Here is a 20,123-nt window from a genome sequence, read left to right as displayed (position 1 = left end):
AAAAAAAAATTGGATAGGTATATGGACAGGAAAGGAATGGAGGGTTATGGGCTGAGTGCAGGTCGGTGGGACTAGGTGAGAGTAAGCATTCGGCACAGACTAGAAGGGCCGAGATGGCCTGTTTCCGTGCTGTAATTGTTATATGGTTACATGACTGACCTACCCTGCAGCATTGCAAGGTTCAGCCTCGGTAACAGATTAGAGTTCATTCACACAATTTAGTTATAGTACCTGTTTGCGGACATATTCGACCATCAGCTCCAGCTGTCTTGGGTCCTCGCACTGTTTATTGAAGAAGTGTCTCCACAGAGATGCAGCCAAGACACGATCATCTGACAATATTCCCTGATTGACAGAAGAAAAGCCAAGAGGAGTTTTCATCACGATCCAGACTGAGCAGGATACAGATGTCAGGCTCCAGTCAGTAGTCAAACTACCCGACACATCATCGGCACCAGCCTACCCGACATCAGTGACATATATACACAAATTTGCCAGAAAATTCTCAGTAAAATCATGAAAGATCCCATCCACCCTGCTCATGGACTGTTTGTCTCATTCCCATCAGGGAGAAGGCAATGCAGCATCCATGCTAGGACTACCAGACTCAAAAACAGTTACTTTCCCAAGCCATAAGGCTGATTAACACTTTTGCCCACTAAATCAGCCCTCCACCACTACTTTATCATTTTCTGTCAGACACTCCTGAACCAAGTGAAACCACATGGACATACAATCAATCTATGCACAGAAGCTGTCTTATCTAGTTATTGCGTTTTTTTTATGATGATTGTGTTCTTCACTTTATTGTGTCTTTTTTGTGCTGCATCTTATCCAGAGTAACAACTATTTTGTTCTCCTTTACACTTGTGTACTAGAAATTTCATTAAACAATCTTGAATCTTCATGCAGTCAAAGCACAAGGAGTAACAGGATGGCTGACAGACATTAGTGCCCATTACTGGAACACAATAGGGTGGGAGCAGGTACAATCTAGAAGAGAAAAAACTTCAATACATTAAACGCTACTCGATCTATGCCTCTTAGCATCTTGAACACCTCTAACAATTTGTCTCTCATCCTCCTTTGTTCCAAAGAGAAAGCTTCTGGCTTGTCCAATGTTTTAAATTTCACACTCTAGCTTTACAAATAGTGCAATTGTCATTTATACAGATTGCAATAAATGAACAATGAATAAATCTGCTTTTGATGCAATAATTAGCTCATAATCTGGTGGAAACTTCAGCGGAAAATTTTATTGTGATGCAATCACAAACAAGAGCAAAGACCGTAAAATCATAAGACATAGGTGCAGAATTAGGCCTGAGTATGTTCCGCCATTCAATCATTGTTGATCCTTTTTTCCCCTCCTCAGCCCCACTCTCCAGCCTTCTCCTTGTAACCTTTGATGCTGTGTCAAATCAAGAATCTATCAAGCTCTGCCTTAAATACACCCAATGAGTTGGCCTCCGTTAGTGGTAATAAATTCCACACATTCGCCACCCTCTGACTAAAGAAAATCCTCTGCATCCCTGTATTAAATGGACACCTCTCTATTCTGAGGCTGTGCCCTCTTGGCCTAGACTCACTCACCATGGCAAACATTCCTTCCACATCTACTCTGTCCAGTCCTTTCAACACTTGAAAGGTTTCAATGAAATCATCCCCCCATCCTTAAAAATTCCATCAAGTACTGACCCAGAGCTATTGAATGTTCCTTGTATGATAACCCTTTCATTCCCGGAATTGTCCTTGTGAACCTCCTCTGAACCCTCTCCAATGCCAGCACATCTTTTCTTAGATGAAGAGCCCAAAAATGTTCGCAATATTCAAGACTAGACCTCACCAGTGCCTTATAAAGCTGCAGCATCACATCCCAGCTCTTGAACTGCTAACATTGCATTTGCCTTCCTCACCACTGATTCTAAGGTGTTCTGCATAAGGATTCCCAAGTCCCTTTGCATCTCAGATTTTTGGATTTTCTCCCCTTTTAGAAAATAGTCTGCACACTTATTTCTACTAACAAAGTGCATGACCATGCCTTTTCCAACATTCGTGCCCAGTCTCCTAATTTGTGTAAGTCCTTCAGCAGTCTACCTGTTTCCTCAACACAAACTACTCCTCCACCAATCTTCATATCATCTGCAAACTTGGCAACAAAGCCATCTATTCCATCATCTAAATCATTGATATAGAGCATAAAAAGAAGTGGTACCAACACTGACCCTTCTGGAACACCACTAGTCACTGGCAGCCAACCAGAAAGGGATCCTTTTATTCCCACTCGCTGTCTCCTACCTATCAGCCAATGCTCTAACCATGTTAGTAACTTTCCTGTAATACCATGGGCTCTTAACTTGGCAAGCAGCCTCATGTGTGGCACCTTGTCAAAGGCCTTCTGAAAGTCCAAAAATACAACATCCACTACATCCCCTTTATCTACTCTGCGTGTAATCTCCTCAAAGAATTCCAACAGGTTTGTCAGGCAGGATTTTCCCTGAAAGAAACCATACTGACTTTGTACTATCTTGTCCTGTGTCATCAAGTACACCATCATTTTACCATGTCTGTCTACCTTCCTATCCCTCCAATACAACATTGGACATTCAGCTCCCAACTACAACCATCCTTCAGCCGTGATTCAGTGATGGCCACAACATCAGACCTGACAATCTGTAATAGTGCAACAAGATCATCCACTTCATTTTTTATTCTCTGTGCATTGAGATATAACACTGAACACTGTATTTGAAACCCTTTTTGATTTTGCATCCCTAATGCACTGATACTCACCCTACTGGCTGCAATTATCTCCTATCATCTGCCTGTCCTTCCTGACAGTCTGACTGCATGTTATATTTGCTTTTTTTTTACCATTATGTCCTGTCCTGAGTCTCTTCAATCTGGTTCCCACCCCCTGTCAAATGAGTTTAAACCTTCCCCAACAGCTCTAACAAACCTGCCCGTGAGAATATTGGTTCATCTTGGGTTCAGGTGCAACTTGTCCACTTTTGAAGAGGTCATACCTCCCTCAGAAGAGATCCCAATGATCCAAGAAACTGAAAACCTGGCCCCTGCACCAGCTTCACGTAGGTTCATGAGGTTAATTCCCAGGATGGCGGGAATGTCATATGTTGAAAGATTGGAGCGACTTGGCTTGTGTACACTGGAATTTCGAAGGATGAGAGGGGATCTGATTGAAACATATAAGATTATTAAGGGATTGGACACGCTAGAGGCAGGAAACATGTTCCTGATGTTGGGGGAGTCCAGAACCAGAGGCCACAATTTAAGAATAAGGGGTAGGCCATTTAGAACGGAGTTGAGGAAAAAGTTTTTCACCCAGAGTAGTGGATATGGCGAATGCTCTGCCTCAGAAGGCAGTGGAGGCCAATTCTCTGGATGCTTTCAGGAAAGAGTTAAAAAGAGCTCTTAAAGATAGCAGAGTCAAGGGATATGGAGAGAAGGCAGGAACGGGGGTACTGATTATGGATGATCAGCCATGATCACATTGAATGGCGGTGCTGGCTCGAAGGGCCAAATGGCCTACTCTTGCAACTATTATCTGTTGTCACTTTGCTTTTCTTTCCATTGTCATTGGTATCAATATGTACCAAGACATCTGGCAGTTTTTCTCCCTTTCCAAAGCTGAGAAAACTCTTGTTTTCCTCTGGTTAACACACAGCTGAGAGTCCTTGACTAACACACTTGGATTGTAAGTCCAATGCTCAAGTCCTATTCCAGAAAATAAGCATGAAGTCCAGGCTGAAACCCTCTTCCAGTACTGAGAGGGTGCCACTCGTTAAGTGTGATCACTCCAGTTGAGTGTGATGTTCTCCTCAGGGGTTATTCCCTTAGTGGAGAACTTTGTTTAACATGGGGAGGCTGATACACAGGCAGCTACAACAAACTCCTTGATAGATCAGGGTCAACGTCCAAAGGCATGGAATGCAAGACGACTGGGAACCCTTCAAAGCTGCAGACTTCCTCCACCTTCACTGCCATTGTGATGTGTCATCATCTTCTGCTGGCTCCACCGTTAACTTCTTGGTTGGATCACTTTATCTGGAACCTCCCCCTTGACTTTGACAGCCCTGGTGACACTACCAGGAGTTAAACTCCAGACAGCATCGCTGTTGTGTTCTCATGAACTCACAAGTCTCTCTGGCAGGACAAAGTAACGATCCTCAGAGAAGAAGGGAGTGCCACTATTCCCATCCAACTGACAGAGCTGGCATCTTTCAGAAGAGAAGATTAATCAAGGGGTCATCTATCATCTCAAGATCCTGTGGCATAATTTTGAAGAGCAGAAGACTGTGGCCAATACTTAATAGCCGAACAACATCTAAAGCTGATGATCTGCTCATCAGCACATTGCCGTTTGAGGAACCTTGCTCTACATCTGAATCGAAGGCTAAGGACGTTACAGAGATTATGCATGCTTACATTGAGCACTGTCACAAGAAAGCAGCAGCCTTCAGCAAGGGCCCCTACCATCCAGGCTGTGCTCTCTTCTCACTACTATCATTGGGCAGGAGTTACATAGCCTTAGGTCTCTCACCACCAGGTTCACAAACAGTTATTAATCACAACTATAGGATTCTGAACGGGGTAGATAACTTCACTCACCAAATCTCTGAACTGATTCAACAACCTAAGGATTCACTTCCAGGGATTCTACAACTCATGTTCTCAGTATCAATTATTTTCTGTTTGTCAGTCTTTGCATACAGATTTTCATCAATTCTATTGTATTTCTGCATTTTTCTGTAAATGCCTGTCACGTCGTGCAAAGAAAGCATGGCAGCACCTCTACTTCTTCAGGTGCCTGCAAAGATTTGGCACGTCATCAAAAACCTTGGCAAACTCCTGTAGATGTGTGGTGGGAAATGAGCTGCCAGGCTGCATTAAGTCCGGGACGGGAACACCAAAGCCTTAGAGTGGAAAATGCTACAAAAGGTGGCAGATTCGGCCCAGTACATCATGGGCAAAGCCCTCCCAACCATTAAGCACAGCCAAACAAAATGTTCCCGTAGAAAGCAGTATCTATCATCAAACATCCCCACCACCCAGGCCGTGCTCTTTTCTCACTGATGTCATTAGGTAGAAGGCACAGGAGCCTCAGGACTCGCACCACCAGGTTCAAGAACAGTTATTACTTCACAACCATCAGGCTCTTGAACAAAAGCGGATAACTGCACTCATTCTATTTCTAGTATTCCCACAACTGATGGTCTCACTTTAAGGACTCTTTATCTGTTATTTCATACACATTATTTATTGCTATTTATTTATATTTGCATTTGCAATTTGTTGTTCATTGATCCTGTTTACAGTTACTGTTTAATAGATTTGCTAAGTATGTCCGCAGGAAAAAGTGTCTCAGGGTTGTATGTGGTGACATGTATGTACTCTGATCATAAATTTAATTGAACTTTGAATAAACTTTACTTTGAACTTTTGAAATTTGAAATGCCTGCAAGAATGAAGAAATTTATTTTGATCTTGAAAATTAATCTCATAGTAGCATATGATGATATAAAAGTGCATTGACAATAAATTTACTTTGATTTTAAAAAATGGAACATAAAAGCAGTGATAATGCTGACTGAAAAATAGATTCAGTATTAAAATAGAATACACTCAATGTTCAGCAGATGGTATAAACTACAGTATATTATCATAAGCAACACATAAAATGCTGGAGGAACTCAGCAGGCCAGGCAGCATCTATGGAAAGAGTACAGTTGACATTTCGGGCTGAGACCCTTCAGCAGGGTCTGCCTGGCCTGCTGGGTTCCTCCAGCATTTTGTGTGTGTTGCTTGGAATTCCAGCATCTGCAGAATTTCTCTTGTTTGTAATTATCATAAGCAAAGCAGGTTAAACTATATCTTATACCAACTACAGATCTCAGATCAAACATTACAGCAAAGTCCCAAATTGGTTCTCAACTGCTCTGTGACTCTCAAACGGGCTACAAAGGAGCTCTATTATGAAATAAACGCTCATCTTTCAAATTCACTCAGTGGCGACAGAGAAGGGAAGCCAGACAGGGAAAGGGGACACCTATCTTGTCTCGGCAGAATTCATTTCAGTGAGGTTAGGATTCGTGTAGAAGGTAAGCAAGGAAGTGAGTGTACTGTACAAGTGCCTAATGGCATTTCACAGGGATTCATTCCAAACAAAATAAGACAAATCGGTGCCAAATGATTTTGGTTTAGAAACACACTATAGGCTTGTTCTGACACAAGCTTTTTGATGGAAGCAGTATTATTTTAACACCTTGTGGGTAAAGCATGTATGAAGAGTTTTTGGCTGCTGAAAGGACCAAATCAGGAGCGAACATCCTGAGTGAGTGGCCATGAACATAGGACTCTCACTAACAAATCCAGAAGGGAACACAGAAATGTTCTTCACAGGAGAATGATGAACTTGCTTCCACAGAGGGGTTAATTGAGGCCACTACTGTTTGAGGAAAGGTAAGGTGGGCATAAGGGAGATTCCCTTCGAAGGACATGCTGACAGGGTGAGGTAAAGTGGGGTGGAAGCAGGCTTGTGTACAGCATAGACCCCAGGGTTAAATGGCCACGTCTCTCTACTCTAAGCACTTGGTTCTGCTACATCTCACTGTAGGACGTTCAAAGCACCACAACACACTTCAAAATGACCGGATGGTGAAGAAGACTTTTGGCATGCTGGCATTCCATCAGACAGGGCACTGAGTACAGAGCATCCATGCTCCATCCGCCAAAAGTGAACTTCCCAATGACCCAACATTATAATTCTGAATCCTATTTCTGTTTCAACATGTCAGTTCATGGCCTCCTCTTGTGCCATGATGAGGCCACTTGCAGGGTGGAGAAGCAATACTTTATATTCCGTCTGGGTAGTCTCCAAACTGATGGAATGAACATTGATTTCTCCCTCCAGGAAAAAACTCTTTTCTCTCCCACTCCACTCTTCTTCTATTCCTGACTCTGGCCTCTTACTGCTTTTCACCTGCCTATCATTTCTCCTGGTGCCTATCCTCCATACCCTTCTCCTACTGTCCACTCTCTTCTTCTATCAGATTACTTCCTCTCTAACCCTTGACCTTTGACACCTACTTGGCTTCACCTATCACCTTCCAGCTAGCCTCCTTCCAGTCCCCATCCTTTTTATTCTGGCATCTTCCCCCTTCCTTTCTAGTCCTGAAGAAGGGTCTCAGCTTGAAACATCAATTGTTTGTTCATTTCCATAGACACTGCCTGACCCAAGTTCCTCCTGCACGTTGTGTGTGTTGCAGTGTACAGAAATTGGGATGTTTTGTTATGTTTTGCTACAGGGGTTGTATTGAGAGTATCCTGAGCAGCTGCATCACTGCCTGGTTCGAAAATTGCACCATCTCGGATCGCAAGACCCTGTAGCGGTTAGTGAGGTCAGCTGAGAAGATCATCGGAGTCTCTCTTCCCGCCATTACGGACATTTACACTACATGTTGCATCCACAAAGCAAACAGCATTATGAAGGACCCCACGCACCCCTCATACAAACTCTTCTCCCCCCTGCTGTCTGGGAAAAGGCACCGAAGCATTCGGGCTCTCACAACCAGACTACGTAACAGTTTCTTCCCCCGAGCTATCAGACTCCTCAATACCCAGAGCCTGGACTGACACCTTACTGCCCTAATGTCCTGTTTATTATTTATTGTAATGCCTGCACTGTTTTGTGCACTTTATGCAGTCCTGGGTAGGTCTGTAGTCTAGTCTAGTTTTTTTTTCTCTGTGCTGTTTTTTTACGTAGTTCAGTCTAGCTTTTGTACTGTGTCATGTAACACCATGGTCCTGAAAAAACGATGTCTCATTTTTACTATGTACTGTACCAGCAGTTATGGTCAAAATGACAATAAAAGTGACTTGACTTGACTTGACGTTCTCATAAGATGCTGGTGAGGCCACATCTGGAAAAGTGTGTTCAGTTTTGGTCACCCGAAAAAGAAAGAAACTGGAAAGAGTGCAGAAAAGATTTACAAGGATTTTGCCATGAATTAAGCAAACTGAGTTACAGAGAGAGGAGAGCAGGATAGGACTTATTGATTGGAGCACAGGAGAACAAGGGCGAGAGCTCGAGGGCACGCATTTAAAAGGTTCAAAGGTTTATTTCTAATTCAAGTACACAACTCTGAAATTCTTCTTCTCCAGGTAGCCATGAAACCAAGAAAGAAAAGAACTGCAGCACGATCATCAACCCCAAATTCCCCCTCCACACTCAAAAAAAATGGAACAGGCACATCAACCCCCTCTCCCCAAATCCTCCTATCCTGCATACAAAAAAAAAGAGAAGGATCGAACAAAAAACACAGAATATAAAAAACAGACCGCAAGAAGTCCATAGTCCAAGTTCATATCGAAAACGCAGAAAACCTGGCTAACATTCTCTGGGCACAGTTGCAGGCTCTCTCCTCTCTGGCAGCAGAGCGATCCCACCAGCAATCAAAAGGTAGGCAGCCGGTGCTCACCTTCTGCATTCGCCTCGATGTTTCAATCTGCTTTCTCTCTTTAATCGGTGAACAATGGAAGCTTTAATCAGCAAAATGGAGTCGACCATTTGCTCATGTCCTCTCCAGTGGCATTCTCGCCATGAGATTCGTGCTCACTGGCTCTGTCTCCTGGAATCCTCTTGGAGATTGCAGAGTGCTGAAGCACCTAAATGATCTCCAAACTACCAATCACAGGCTCCAATAGTTCCAGAAACACATTCAAGAGGAAAAACAACGCAAAAGACATAAAAGAGGTAAAATACACGGTTTCATGGCCAATCCAGAAGATGTCAGCCGTGGGAGCATTACACAGGCGCATCTTGTCCGGAAAGGTTAGAGGTAAGGCGAGAGGGAGAAAGTTTAAGTGAGATATGCAAGGCAAGTTTTTATTTTACAGACAGAGGTGGGTGCCTGGAACATGCTGCCAGGGGTAGTGATGGAAGAAGATATAATAGTGGCATTTCAGAGGATTTTAGATAGAATTTGCAGGACATTAGGGTGGCACGCTGGAGATATGTCTCTACCAAAGGAGGTGTAATGCGCTCCTTCTCTCTGCTAGCCTGCACATCACCCTTGGGTAAGGTGTAGCACTTACTTGCTCCCCCCCCCCCCCCGCCCCACCTGATCAGGGTCACGTGAAGCCATGACAGATGGTCGTATGAGCAGCTGGTGCATATCATGTCCTGGTTAGGTGACCACTGCCACTAGGCAGACAATCGCTGAAGAGTATTGATAACTGCTGGGGTCACCCATCTCATAAAGACAATGCCCAGAAGAAGGTAATGGCAAACCACTTCAACAGAAAAATTTGCCAAGAACAATCATGGTCACAGGAAAAACCATGATCACCCATGTTGTGATACGACATGGCACATAACAAACAAATGCAGGAAATGGAGGGATATGGATCATGTACAGGCAGAAGAGATTTAGTTTATTTGGCACGGTGTTCAGCACAGATAGGATGGGCCGAAGGGCCGGTTGCTATGCTGCATTATTCTTTGAAATTTCAATTCTGCCAGCAGCAACAGGTTTGAGTGGGGAATGACTGAAGGAACAAAGGGAAGGATGAGAGTGATCTTGACCTTGTCGAGGTGGACTATAGAAATGTAGATAGTAGATGGTTAGGAAAATGAAAGCACATAATCTGGTCTATTAGCATTGTCCACTGGTATTGACATACAGTGAAAAACTTTGTTTTGTATGTCAGCCACACAATTCATTTCATTACACTCGGGTAATACAAAAACAGAGTGCAGAATAAAATATTACAGAAAGAATGCAGCAACATTTAGCGCAAAGCTACGACGAGGTACATTGTGAGGTCAACAGTCCACCTTATCGTATTAGGGGACTCTAACAGCAGGATAGAGGCTGTCCTCAAGACTGGTGCTATGTGCTTTCAGACTTTTGCATCTCCTGCCCAATGGAGAGGTGAGAAGAGAGAATGCTCTGTGTGGGTGGGGTCTTTGATTATGCTTGCTGCTTTACCGAGGCGGCAGAAGGTACAGATAATCTATAGAGTGGACTGGTTTCTGTAAAATGCTGAGATGTGCCCACAACTCTCTACAGTTTCTTGTGGTATTCCGAATAGGATCCTTTCTATGATGCATTGATAAAAGTTAGTGAGGGTAAAACAGCTCATGCCACATTTCTTTATCTCCCGAGAAAGTGAAAGTAGAAATGTAAACTAAAAGTCTCAGAAGGCGAAGAGAAAGAACAGGCAGGTTTAGGGACTGGAGGGCTTTGTGTAGTTGGGCTTCAATATGCTCAGTTCCTTTATTTTGTGTGGTGCACAAATGTTAACGATTTGATCTTAAGTATTGCTTGGCCAAAAGTGAAAAAGTGATAGAGGACCAGAAATTCAAAATAAAACACTCACCTCATCATACCCAAATATAGCAGCGTAGAAGTTTTCCGTCATAGCTCGTATGTGCTGCTTCAACACAATCGATTCGATCTGAGGGACACAAATAGTAGCAGAAATGAGCAGTGGGCAGAGGACAGAAGGCAGATTACAATAAACTGGTAATATGAACACTACCTCACTACTTTTTTATTTCTATTTCTGCACTATTTTAATTTAACTATTTTTATATAGATATACACTTACTGTAATTCAGAGTTTTTCTCCCTCTATATTATGTATTGCATTGTACTGCTGCCATAAAGTCAACAAATGTCACAACACATGCCAGTGATATTAAACCTGACTCTGATTCTGCTTCTGAAGTGCAGAGAGTTTAAGAAATGCACTCTCCAGCAGAAATGGTAGATGTAGGTTCAATTTCAACAGTTAAGAGAAATTTGGTTAGGTACATTGATGGGAGAGGTATGGAGGGCTATTGTCCAGGAGGAGGAATCCTATCAGATTCCTTCCTCTCCAGCCCTTTATTTTTCCCACACTTGGCTTCACTTATCACCTTCTAGCTATCCTCCTTACCCTCTCCCCACCTTTTTTATTCTGGTGTCTTCCCCCTTCCTTTCCAGTCCTGAAGAAGGGTCTCAGCCCGAAATGTAGACTGTTTATTTATTTCCACAGACGCTGCCTGGCCTGCAGAGTTCCTCCAGCATTTTGTGTGTATTGCTTTGGATTTCCAGCATCTGCAGACTTTGTCATGTTTAGAATAAAGTTTGGCATGGACTAGATGGGCCAAAAGGTCTGCTTTTCTGCTGTAAGTGTTCTACGATGCTATAAGAGCATTCTTACCCCATCTGCAATGTACCATTAACCAGGCAGTATATATTATAAATTGTTGAACTGTAAGACAAATGCCAGCATGAACTAGCTAGGTGAGTGACCTGTATATTTTATATAGCACTTTTCCCCCTCATTGCAGCTTTCAATATTCCCTGTCATTTATTTCATCTCTCCCACCACTACTCCCCGTCCTAACCCTTTCTCCATTAGGGAAAACTAAGGCACACACGTGTACTTAACTGGGAGAGGAGGAGCAACAACACAGAGGGGTCACAGATGGCTGGGAAATCTGGGTAAACCCAGTTTGCATATGTTTCAGACATGGGCAGATGTTCCTTCTCTGAAAGGTGGCGCCCAGAGTTGACATTAACTCTGAGAATGAAAGGCCTTCACCACTAAGGGATTGTTATGGCGTTCCTCACGGAATTCCTTTCGCTTATGCAAGAGGAAAAAATGTCAGTGCTCTTAATCCTTGGATCAATTTCAAATCTGACCAATGTCAGCACCTCAACATTTGGCTGCAGACCTGCCATCACTACTCCCTAGCTTATGAAAGATTGTACTTTTTGAGAAATTGTTGTTCTCAGGGGTAAGAGCTGGATGGTGTTGGTGGTTAGTATGCTGACTGCTTGTTGCTACAGTGTAACTTTTCTTTTCTGCTGATTTTCTTTGCTTTATTCTACTTGCTTTTCCTCAAGGAGATTGAGCTCCTTGCTGAAGTACTCAGAAACCAGAGTGGACTTCACTCACCCCAAAACTGAACTAATTTCACAACCTGTTGACTCACTTTCAAGGTCTCTACAACTTACGTTCTCAATATTATTTATTTACTTATTTATTAATATTATTTTTGTTTTTTTTGTATTTATACAGTTTGTCTTCTTTTGAGTGTGGTTTTTTGTTGATTCTATTGTATTTCTTTGCTCGACTGTGAATGCCTGCAGGAAAATGAATCTCAGGGTCGTATATGATGACACATACCTACCTTGATAATAAATTTACTTTGAACTTTAATCTCAAGGCACCAGATGAAACTAGGTCAGCGAACAATCTGCTGGAAGAACTCAGTGGGTCAAGCAGCAACTCTTCATCAGTGCTGAATCCAGAATGTTTGTCAATTCTTTCCCTCAGACAGATGCTGCCCGACTCGCTGAGTTCCTCCAGCAAGTTGTTTCTTGCTCTGGAATGGAGCACCTGCAGTCTAATAAGGAGAGGCTGGACAACCTGGGCTATTTTCTCCAGAGTGGCAGAGACTGAAGGAAGACCAGAGAGAAGTTTATCAGATTATGGGAGACATAAATAGATTAGATAGATTGTTGGTTGGCAGGGTGGAGATACGTCTCTACCAAAGGAAGTGTAAGGTGGTCCTTCTTTCTGCTAGTCTGCAGGACACCCTTGGGCAAGGTGCAGCACCTGCTTAGACCCCCAATCAGGGTCACATGAAGCCATGGGAGTAGGTGGTGGATGGTTGTGACATAAATCCTGGTTATGCGACCACTGACACCAGGCAGGCAATCTCTGAAGAGTATTGATAATGGCTGGGGTCACCCGTCTGGTAAAGACACTGCCCAGAGAAAGCCAAAGGCAAATCACTTCTGTTGAAAAATTTGCCAAGAACAATCATGGTCATGGAAAGACCACGATCGCCCATGTTCTTCCCATAATGGTGTGAGTTTCCTCCACGTTCCAAAAAACGTACAGGCTAATAGATCAATTGGTCACACGGGGGTTATTGAGTAGCACAAGGCCATTGGGAAGGAAAGGCCTGTTACCCTGTTGTATCTCTAAACAAATAAATAAAATGCCCTCAAAGCCTCTTCTGCATCGTCTTCAAAACCTCCAAATACCTCCTATAACAGGGCAAACACTCCAGAAGAGGCCCAACCAGTGTTTTACAAAACTACAAGATAACTTCCTTGAGTCCTGAACTCAGTGTCTCGATAAATGGAGGGAAGCATGCCATTTGCCTTCTTTATCACCCTGCTAATCTATGCAGCCACTTTCAGGGAGTCAAAGATCCTTCTAGGTCTTGCCTGTAGCAGGTCTTCCAATGACTATCTCAGGAAAACGGAACCTCTTGTGCTCATCTCATTACTGAAAGGTTAGCTTAATTTGTCACACGTCGATGACCCACACAGTCCGAGGATGTGTGGAGGGGCAACTGGCAAGTATCAAAATAATGCAGCATGCTCACAGCGCACTAACCCTAGCTCATATGTCTTTAGAACGTGGCAGGAAACAGCAGCACCTGGAGGAAGCCCATGTGGGCACAAGGGAACATACAAACACCTTGCAGACAGCAGCGGACCCAGGTTACTGGCACTGAAATGGCATTATACTAACCACTATGCGACCGTGCCGCCCTTAGTTAGCTAGTTACATCACAGCTGACCTATATCTCAGCTCCACTCTCTTTTGGTTCCACAATGCTTAGTGACTTTGCCCTTCCAGGAACAAGAACTAAGCTAAAACAAGAATCTATTTATCTCTGTTCCGAAACTTTCAATGACCAAAGTTTGTCTTCCAGAGTTCCATTGCCCTGTGGGTTTGTGAAGATACAAACAACCTATTGTTTTATAACCCTGCTCAAGCTCTCAGGTCTTCTTCCACCAGTATCTTAAATTTAAACAATTTCCCTCAAAACATTATTAGCAGGTCAGCTTTTCTGAACTACGCTCCTAAACTGTGGAACTCAATACCTAAAACCATAAAGGACGCCAACTCAGTTGACATTTTTAAACACCAGCTCAAAACCTATTTAGTTAATCTTGCTTTTAACTAACATCTTATTGTCCTTTATTTTCAAGTTTACACTTTATCCCATTGTAAATTACGTTGAACTACATTGTCTGTACGAAAAGGGCTCACTGAATAAGTAAGTTGTATTATATTAATACCTATCGGCCCTGAACAGTTAGAAATTCAAGATGTGCCATTCTATTCCAAATCAAGAGGAAATAGTTCAATTCATCTGATAAAATCTTTGTTGTTGTTCCTTTATGTGCCTTGTGGTGCATTGGGTGGCATTTTTTGCTGTTTCCATAGCATTTGACCATTTTGTTTACGAGGCCGAGTTGCTAGCTCGATGCACAACCCAGCACGGATTGGAAAGCGTGCACCGAGCCAGCTGGATTCAAACCTGGGACCATTCGGCTCAAAGTCCGGTGTTGATGCCACTACACCATTGGCTGGCTGGATAAAATCTTTGAACCATCAGAAATACCTCAGCTACATCATATTAATACTTTATACTCAAGGAAATAAAAGCCAAAACTGTATAAATTCTCCATAAAATTTAACCCTTTAAGAGGAAAAAACTGTAAACTCAATCTCAAAGTGATTGATCGTCAAAGCACTATTTAGATGTGATCAAGTTTCAAATGAGGCAGCCAACTAGTGCACAGCAGGCTGCCATAAAAACAGTTTCATTTCTGTGGGGGTTAAGGGCTAAATATTGCCCACAACGTTGAGGCACCAAGGTAGTGTAGCGGCTAGCTTGACACTATTACAACTCATGACATCAGAGTTCGGAGTTCAATTCCAATGCCATCTGCAAAGAGTTTGTACCTCCTTCCTGTGAGCATGTGGGTTTCCTCTGGGTGCTCCAGTTCCCTCCCAGAGTATACCGATTGGTAGGTTAATTGGTCACTGTAAGTTGTCCTGATTAGACTGGGGTTTAATGAATGGGTTGCCAGATGGTGTTGCCCGAAGGAAGTGTTCCACACTGCATCTCTAACTACAATAAAATAAAATTCTAACAGCTTTCTTCAGAACTCTGCCAGTGAATCCTGCAGTTCTACAAACAGCAGATGGAGGCCACTGTTTAACAATTCACCTGAAAAGACTTCACATCGAACAGTAAAGCACTGCGGCACTGCATAACCGTACTAGTGAATCAGCTAGGAATTTTGCTCTGAAGTCTCTGGAATGAGATTTCAACATTATCTGTGGATTTGTATGCTCCTTCTCTGGTGATTTTTTTCTTCCTCAGAATCAGAATCAGATTTATCATCACCGGCATGTGACGTGAAATTTTCTAACTTAGTAGCAGCAGTTCAATGCAATACATAATATAGAAGAAACAAAATAAAACAATAACAGTAATAAGTAAATCTTATTCAGTATACGTATATTGAATAGACTAAAATCGTGCAAAAAAACAGAAATACTGTATATTAAAAAAAAGTGAGTGCATGCCTTCAGGCTTCTGCACCTCCTACCTGATGGTTACAGTGAGAAAAGGGCATGCCCTGGGTGCTGAAGGTCCTTAATAATGGACGCTGCCTTTCTGAGACACCGCTCCCTCAAGATGTCCTGGGTGCTTTGTAAGCTAGTGCCCAAGATGGAGCTGACTAGATTTACAACCTTCTGCAGCTTCTTTCAGTCCTGTGCAGTAGCGCCCCACCCCCCCATACCAGACAATGATGCAGCCTGTCAGAATGCTCTCCACTGTACAATTATAGAAGTTTTTGAGTGTATTTGTTGACATGCCAAGTCTCTTCAAACTCCTAATAAAGTATAGCCGCTGCATGCCTTCTTTATAACTACATCGATATGTTGGGACCAGGTTAGATCCTCAGAGATGTTGACACCCAGGAACTTGAAACTGCTCACTCTCTCCACTTCTGATCCCTCTATGAGGATTGGTACGTGCTCCTTCGTCTTACCCTTCCTACTTTCTGCATTGGCTTAATTCTGTGTGGCCTGGGCATGTCTATGGACCAAAGAGCTTAATTTCATCCCCATTCCGAGCACAGAGTATGTACTGACCCTCTCCCCTCGCGTGGATACTATTTATATTTGTCCAGATTCAACTGCAATAGCTTCTGTTCAGAAAAATTCCCTTTACTTGTCACATGAACATTGAAACATACTGTGAAATGCTTTGTTTTGTGTCATCAACCAACACAGTCTGAGGATGTGCCAGGGGCAGCCCACAAATGTCACCATGCTTCTGGTGCCAACGTAGCATGCCCACAACTTACTAACCTCAACCTGTACGCCTTTGGAATGCAGTAGGAAACCGTAGCATCTGGAGGAAACCTACACGGTCACGGGGAGAACACAGAAACTCCTTACAGACAGTGGCAGGAATCAAACTCCGATTGCTCGTACTGACCACAAGGCTCATGGAAATTGCTGCACTGGCTCTTTCTTCATCAAAAGGCTCTGCTACTCACTGCAGTAAATGATGAGGGTTTGGAATGACAGAGAAGATCAGTTGCTCGGGTTGGTTGCTTGTTTGTGATGACAAAACATTTGCAACCTAGCTTCCAAGCTCAGCGTACAACCCGACAAACAACGATGAGAGTCTTCCTCTGACTACTCTATGTAACAGGTCTGACAAGCTCAAATGGCTTCCAATGCCTCTCCTTCCTCAGGAGTCTGAAGGAATTTGGCATGTCCCCATCAGCTCTTACTAATTTTTACTGATGCACCACAGCAAGAATTCTGTCCAGAAGCATAACAGCTTGGTACGGCAACGGCTCTTTAGGTGACTGCAGGAAACCGCAGAGAGTTGTGGACACAGCTCAGCACATCATGGGAACCATCCTCTCCTCTATGGAGTCTATCTACGCTTCTTGCTGCCTCAGTAAGAAAATCTAACGTAATCAAGTACCTCACCCACCCTGGACATTCTCTCTTCTCCCCTCTCCCACTGCGCAGAAGAAACAGAAGCCTGAAAGTACATACCACCAGATTCAAAGACAGTTTCCAACCCACTGTTACCACTCTCTTGAACGGGTGGATTGTATAGTAAGATGCATTAGTTGCCTTTCACTCTACCTTGTTATGATTTTATCATTTACCTGCACTGCACTTTCTCTGAAGCTGTTACACTTTATTCTTCATTGTGTATTCTTCAGTGTATTCTTCAATACACTGGAATTTAGAAGGATGAGAGGGGATCTGATTGAAACATATAAGATTATTAAGGGATTGGACACACTGGAGGCAGGAAGCATGTTCCCGCTGATGGGTGAGTCCAGAACTAGAGGCCACAGTTTAAGAATAAGGGGTAGGCCATTTAGAATAGAGATGCGGAAAAACTTTTTCACCCAGAGAGTGGTGGATATGTGGAATGCTCTGCCCCAGAAGGCAGTGGAGGCCAAGTCTCTGGATGCATTCAAGAAAGAGTTAGATAGAGCTCTTGTAGATAGCGGGGTCAAGGGATATGGGGAGAGGGCAGGAACGGGGTACTGATTGTGTATGATCAGCCATGATCACAGTGAATGGCAGTGCTGGCTAGAAGGGCCAAATGGCCTACTCCTGCACCTACTGTCTATTGTCTATTGTTACTGTTTTACCCTGCTCCACCTCAATGCACTGTGGAGTGATCTGATCATGGAAACATCAATGAAGAATCCTTCTACATCTGAGGGTGATGATATTCCTGAGTTTCATGGATGACAGTAGTGAAAACTGAGAGGAAGCTGCTGGCCCAATGAAGGAAGCCCTGAACACCGATGGAGGATGCTCACTGCTGCCCTAAACGCTGACAGGCATAACGGGCAACGAGTAAAATAACACAAGCCTTGTAAAGTCAATCTCGGAGAAGCTGAGAGGGATTGAGAAAGGACTGATCCATCACACTGAGAAATGCTTGTAATGACAAGATACATCCACCCTCCCCTCGTCCCCCCTCCCCTTCGTTTATGTGGCTTTGTTACATGGGTTATGATGAGGACAATTTCCACACTTGAACCTAAGAAGTTTGTTCCATTTTCCCTTACTATGACTTCCCCAATTCACAAGTCTGATAGGAAAATTGTGGGTTATGTAAGAGGGAAGGGTTAGATTGATCATAGAGGAAATTAAAAGGCTGGCACAACATCATGGATTGACGAGCCTATACTGTGCTGTACGGTCCTAGAGTGTGTTCTGGGTTTTGTAACTTCCAGTGAACGACAGGGTCCTGGGGAGTGCTGGATTGCAAAGGAACTTGGACATGGTTCCCTAAAAGCAGTGCTGCTGGCAGACAGAGTGGTGAAGGAGGCTTTTGGCATGTTGGCATTCATCAGAGCATCGAGTATTAAGTTGGTATATTATGTTGCAGTTATACAAGATGCTGGTGAGGCCACATTTGGGATAGATGTTCAGTTCTGGTCAGTTATAGGGGCATAGATCACACAGTCTTTTTCCCAGCTTTGAGGAATCAAGAACTAGAGGGCATAGGTTTAAGGAACTTGGACTGGTTCGTGGATAGGAAGGGTTTAAAGGAATTTGGACTATACACTGATAAATGGAAGCTTGAAGGGCCTGTTCATGTATGGGGTCTCGAGCCACCTTCCCTGCCAACCTGGAGCCTGTCACGGTGCACCGCCGGCGGGGGAAATGCACTTGGCAGCAGCCGAGCCCACGTGGGAGGTGGTCTCCTTGTGTAGAAGTGACACGACTATAAGATCGCCTCCATTATCCTAGGGTAAGGAGCCTGTCCAACTGGCGACATGGTCCCCACCTCCCACCCCGGTTTCAATTACAGGGTTGGGGAAGGGAAGGTCTCAGCTACTGAAAACCAGCACAGAATTGCTTCCTGACAGTGGAACAAACAAAAGTTGTGAAATGCACAGATGCTCCAGTGTTATTTAACAAGGCTACCAAATTGTCATCTTCCGTGAGAAACATGGCAAAAGCTCAGTGTCAGGAAAGGCCCAGACCAATACAGCTGAACTATCTATCTCCACCAAGCTACCAAGTCTAAAACCTTGGAAACACATCCTGCTCACCAGGAGAATACAGCTGTCCAAAAATCACACCCAGGTGCCCGATAAGCGAATATTTCATCTAGATTAATCTTCACGGAAAACCCAAACCATTTGCGATCAAAGCTGGTTGTATTCCTTCCTCTTACTCTGTACCACCCCGTGTACATTTCTGGTGCACTTAAGCAAACAGCCAGCAGCTGATTATGCATTCTTTCACGACTTCAAGCCTTATTTACTCTGAAGCATATTCCACATGGCTTCTGCTGAGAGTAAGTCTATTTCTGGTTTCCAACCAATATATAGCAAGTTAAAACTTTCCCTAAAATTGAGCAGCGTACACAAAATGTTGGAACATTCACCAGTTCAGGAAGCATTTATGGAAGGGAATGATCAGTCAATGTTTCGGGCTGAGACCGTTCATCTGGATTCCCCTCCACAGATGCTAGCTGACCTGCTGAGTTTCTCCAATGTTTTGTGTGCGTTGCTCAAGATTTCCAGTATCTGCAGGATCTGTTGAGTCCTTAAAACTGAAATAGTTGACACAAAGCTTATAAGCTTTTGATTGAACTTGGAAGTACATTTCCCAGAGAGTTAGCCATGGTGAGAGGTGAAAGAATACGAATCCACTGACAGAAACCTGTTCTCAGTAATGGTGAACACAAGATATTCTGCAGATGCTGGAAATCTTGAGCAAGACACACAAAACACTGGAGGAACTCAGCAAGTTAGGCAGCATTAATGGAGGGGAATAAACTATTGGTGGTACTGCAGCATGGTGGCTAGTGTAGTGCTATTACAGTGTCCAAGTTCCAAGGTTGTCAAGCCGAGGGGTGGTAGAGGGAAAAACTCCTACTACCTAAAAGTGCTCCTCACAGCATGTGCCTCAAATAGCCTCTGACAACCAAGTCCAACTCCTGGCCTTCTCGTGTGGCTTAGCCTCTAAGCCTAGTAGAACTGTTTCTACTGACAGGAGAAGGGGCAAAGGCAGGTCCTGGCGCCTAAAACCAGTGCTTTGGGTAGATGGAGCTCGTCAACCTGGGAAGGCAGTCTATCTAAGAGAGGGAAAACTCTGATTTCAAACCTCTGCTGCCTTGCAGCCATACCCACTTATGGGAAAGGCTTCGGGAGTAAACCCTGAGGACAAATCCGGAGCTGGAGTCCCTAAGGCAGTCCGATGTAGCTTTCAACCTCGCTCTG

General features: G+C 43.6%; 1 protein-coding gene across 2 annotated transcripts in view; it reads right to left on the bottom strand.

The window, feature by feature from the left end:
• The window catches only part of uqcc1 (ubiquinol-cytochrome c reductase complex assembly factor 1), a 170,632-nt gene that overhangs the window by 26,049 nt on the left and 124,460 nt on the right, over positions 1–20,123 (bottom strand). For both annotated transcript variants that reach the window (XM_073062171.1, XM_073062172.1), the window contains exons 7-8: positions 10,402–10,479; positions 232–345 (exon numbers count right to left, since the gene is read on the bottom strand). In XM_073062171.1, coding sequence (XP_072918272.1) covers positions 232–345; positions 10,402–10,479 — 192 coding nt within the window. The remainder of the gene's footprint in view (positions 1–231; positions 346–10,401; positions 10,480–20,123) is intronic.

The sequence above is a fragment of the Hemitrygon akajei genome, chromosome 11, assembly GCF_048418815.1.
Source record: "Hemitrygon akajei chromosome 11, sHemAka1.3, whole genome shotgun sequence".
Lineage (NCBI taxonomy): Eukaryota > Metazoa > Chordata > Chondrichthyes > Myliobatiformes > Dasyatidae > Hemitrygon > Hemitrygon akajei.
The sequence above is the reverse complement of the archived record's forward strand: the minus strand, read 5'-3'. Positions and strand labels throughout refer to the sequence as shown.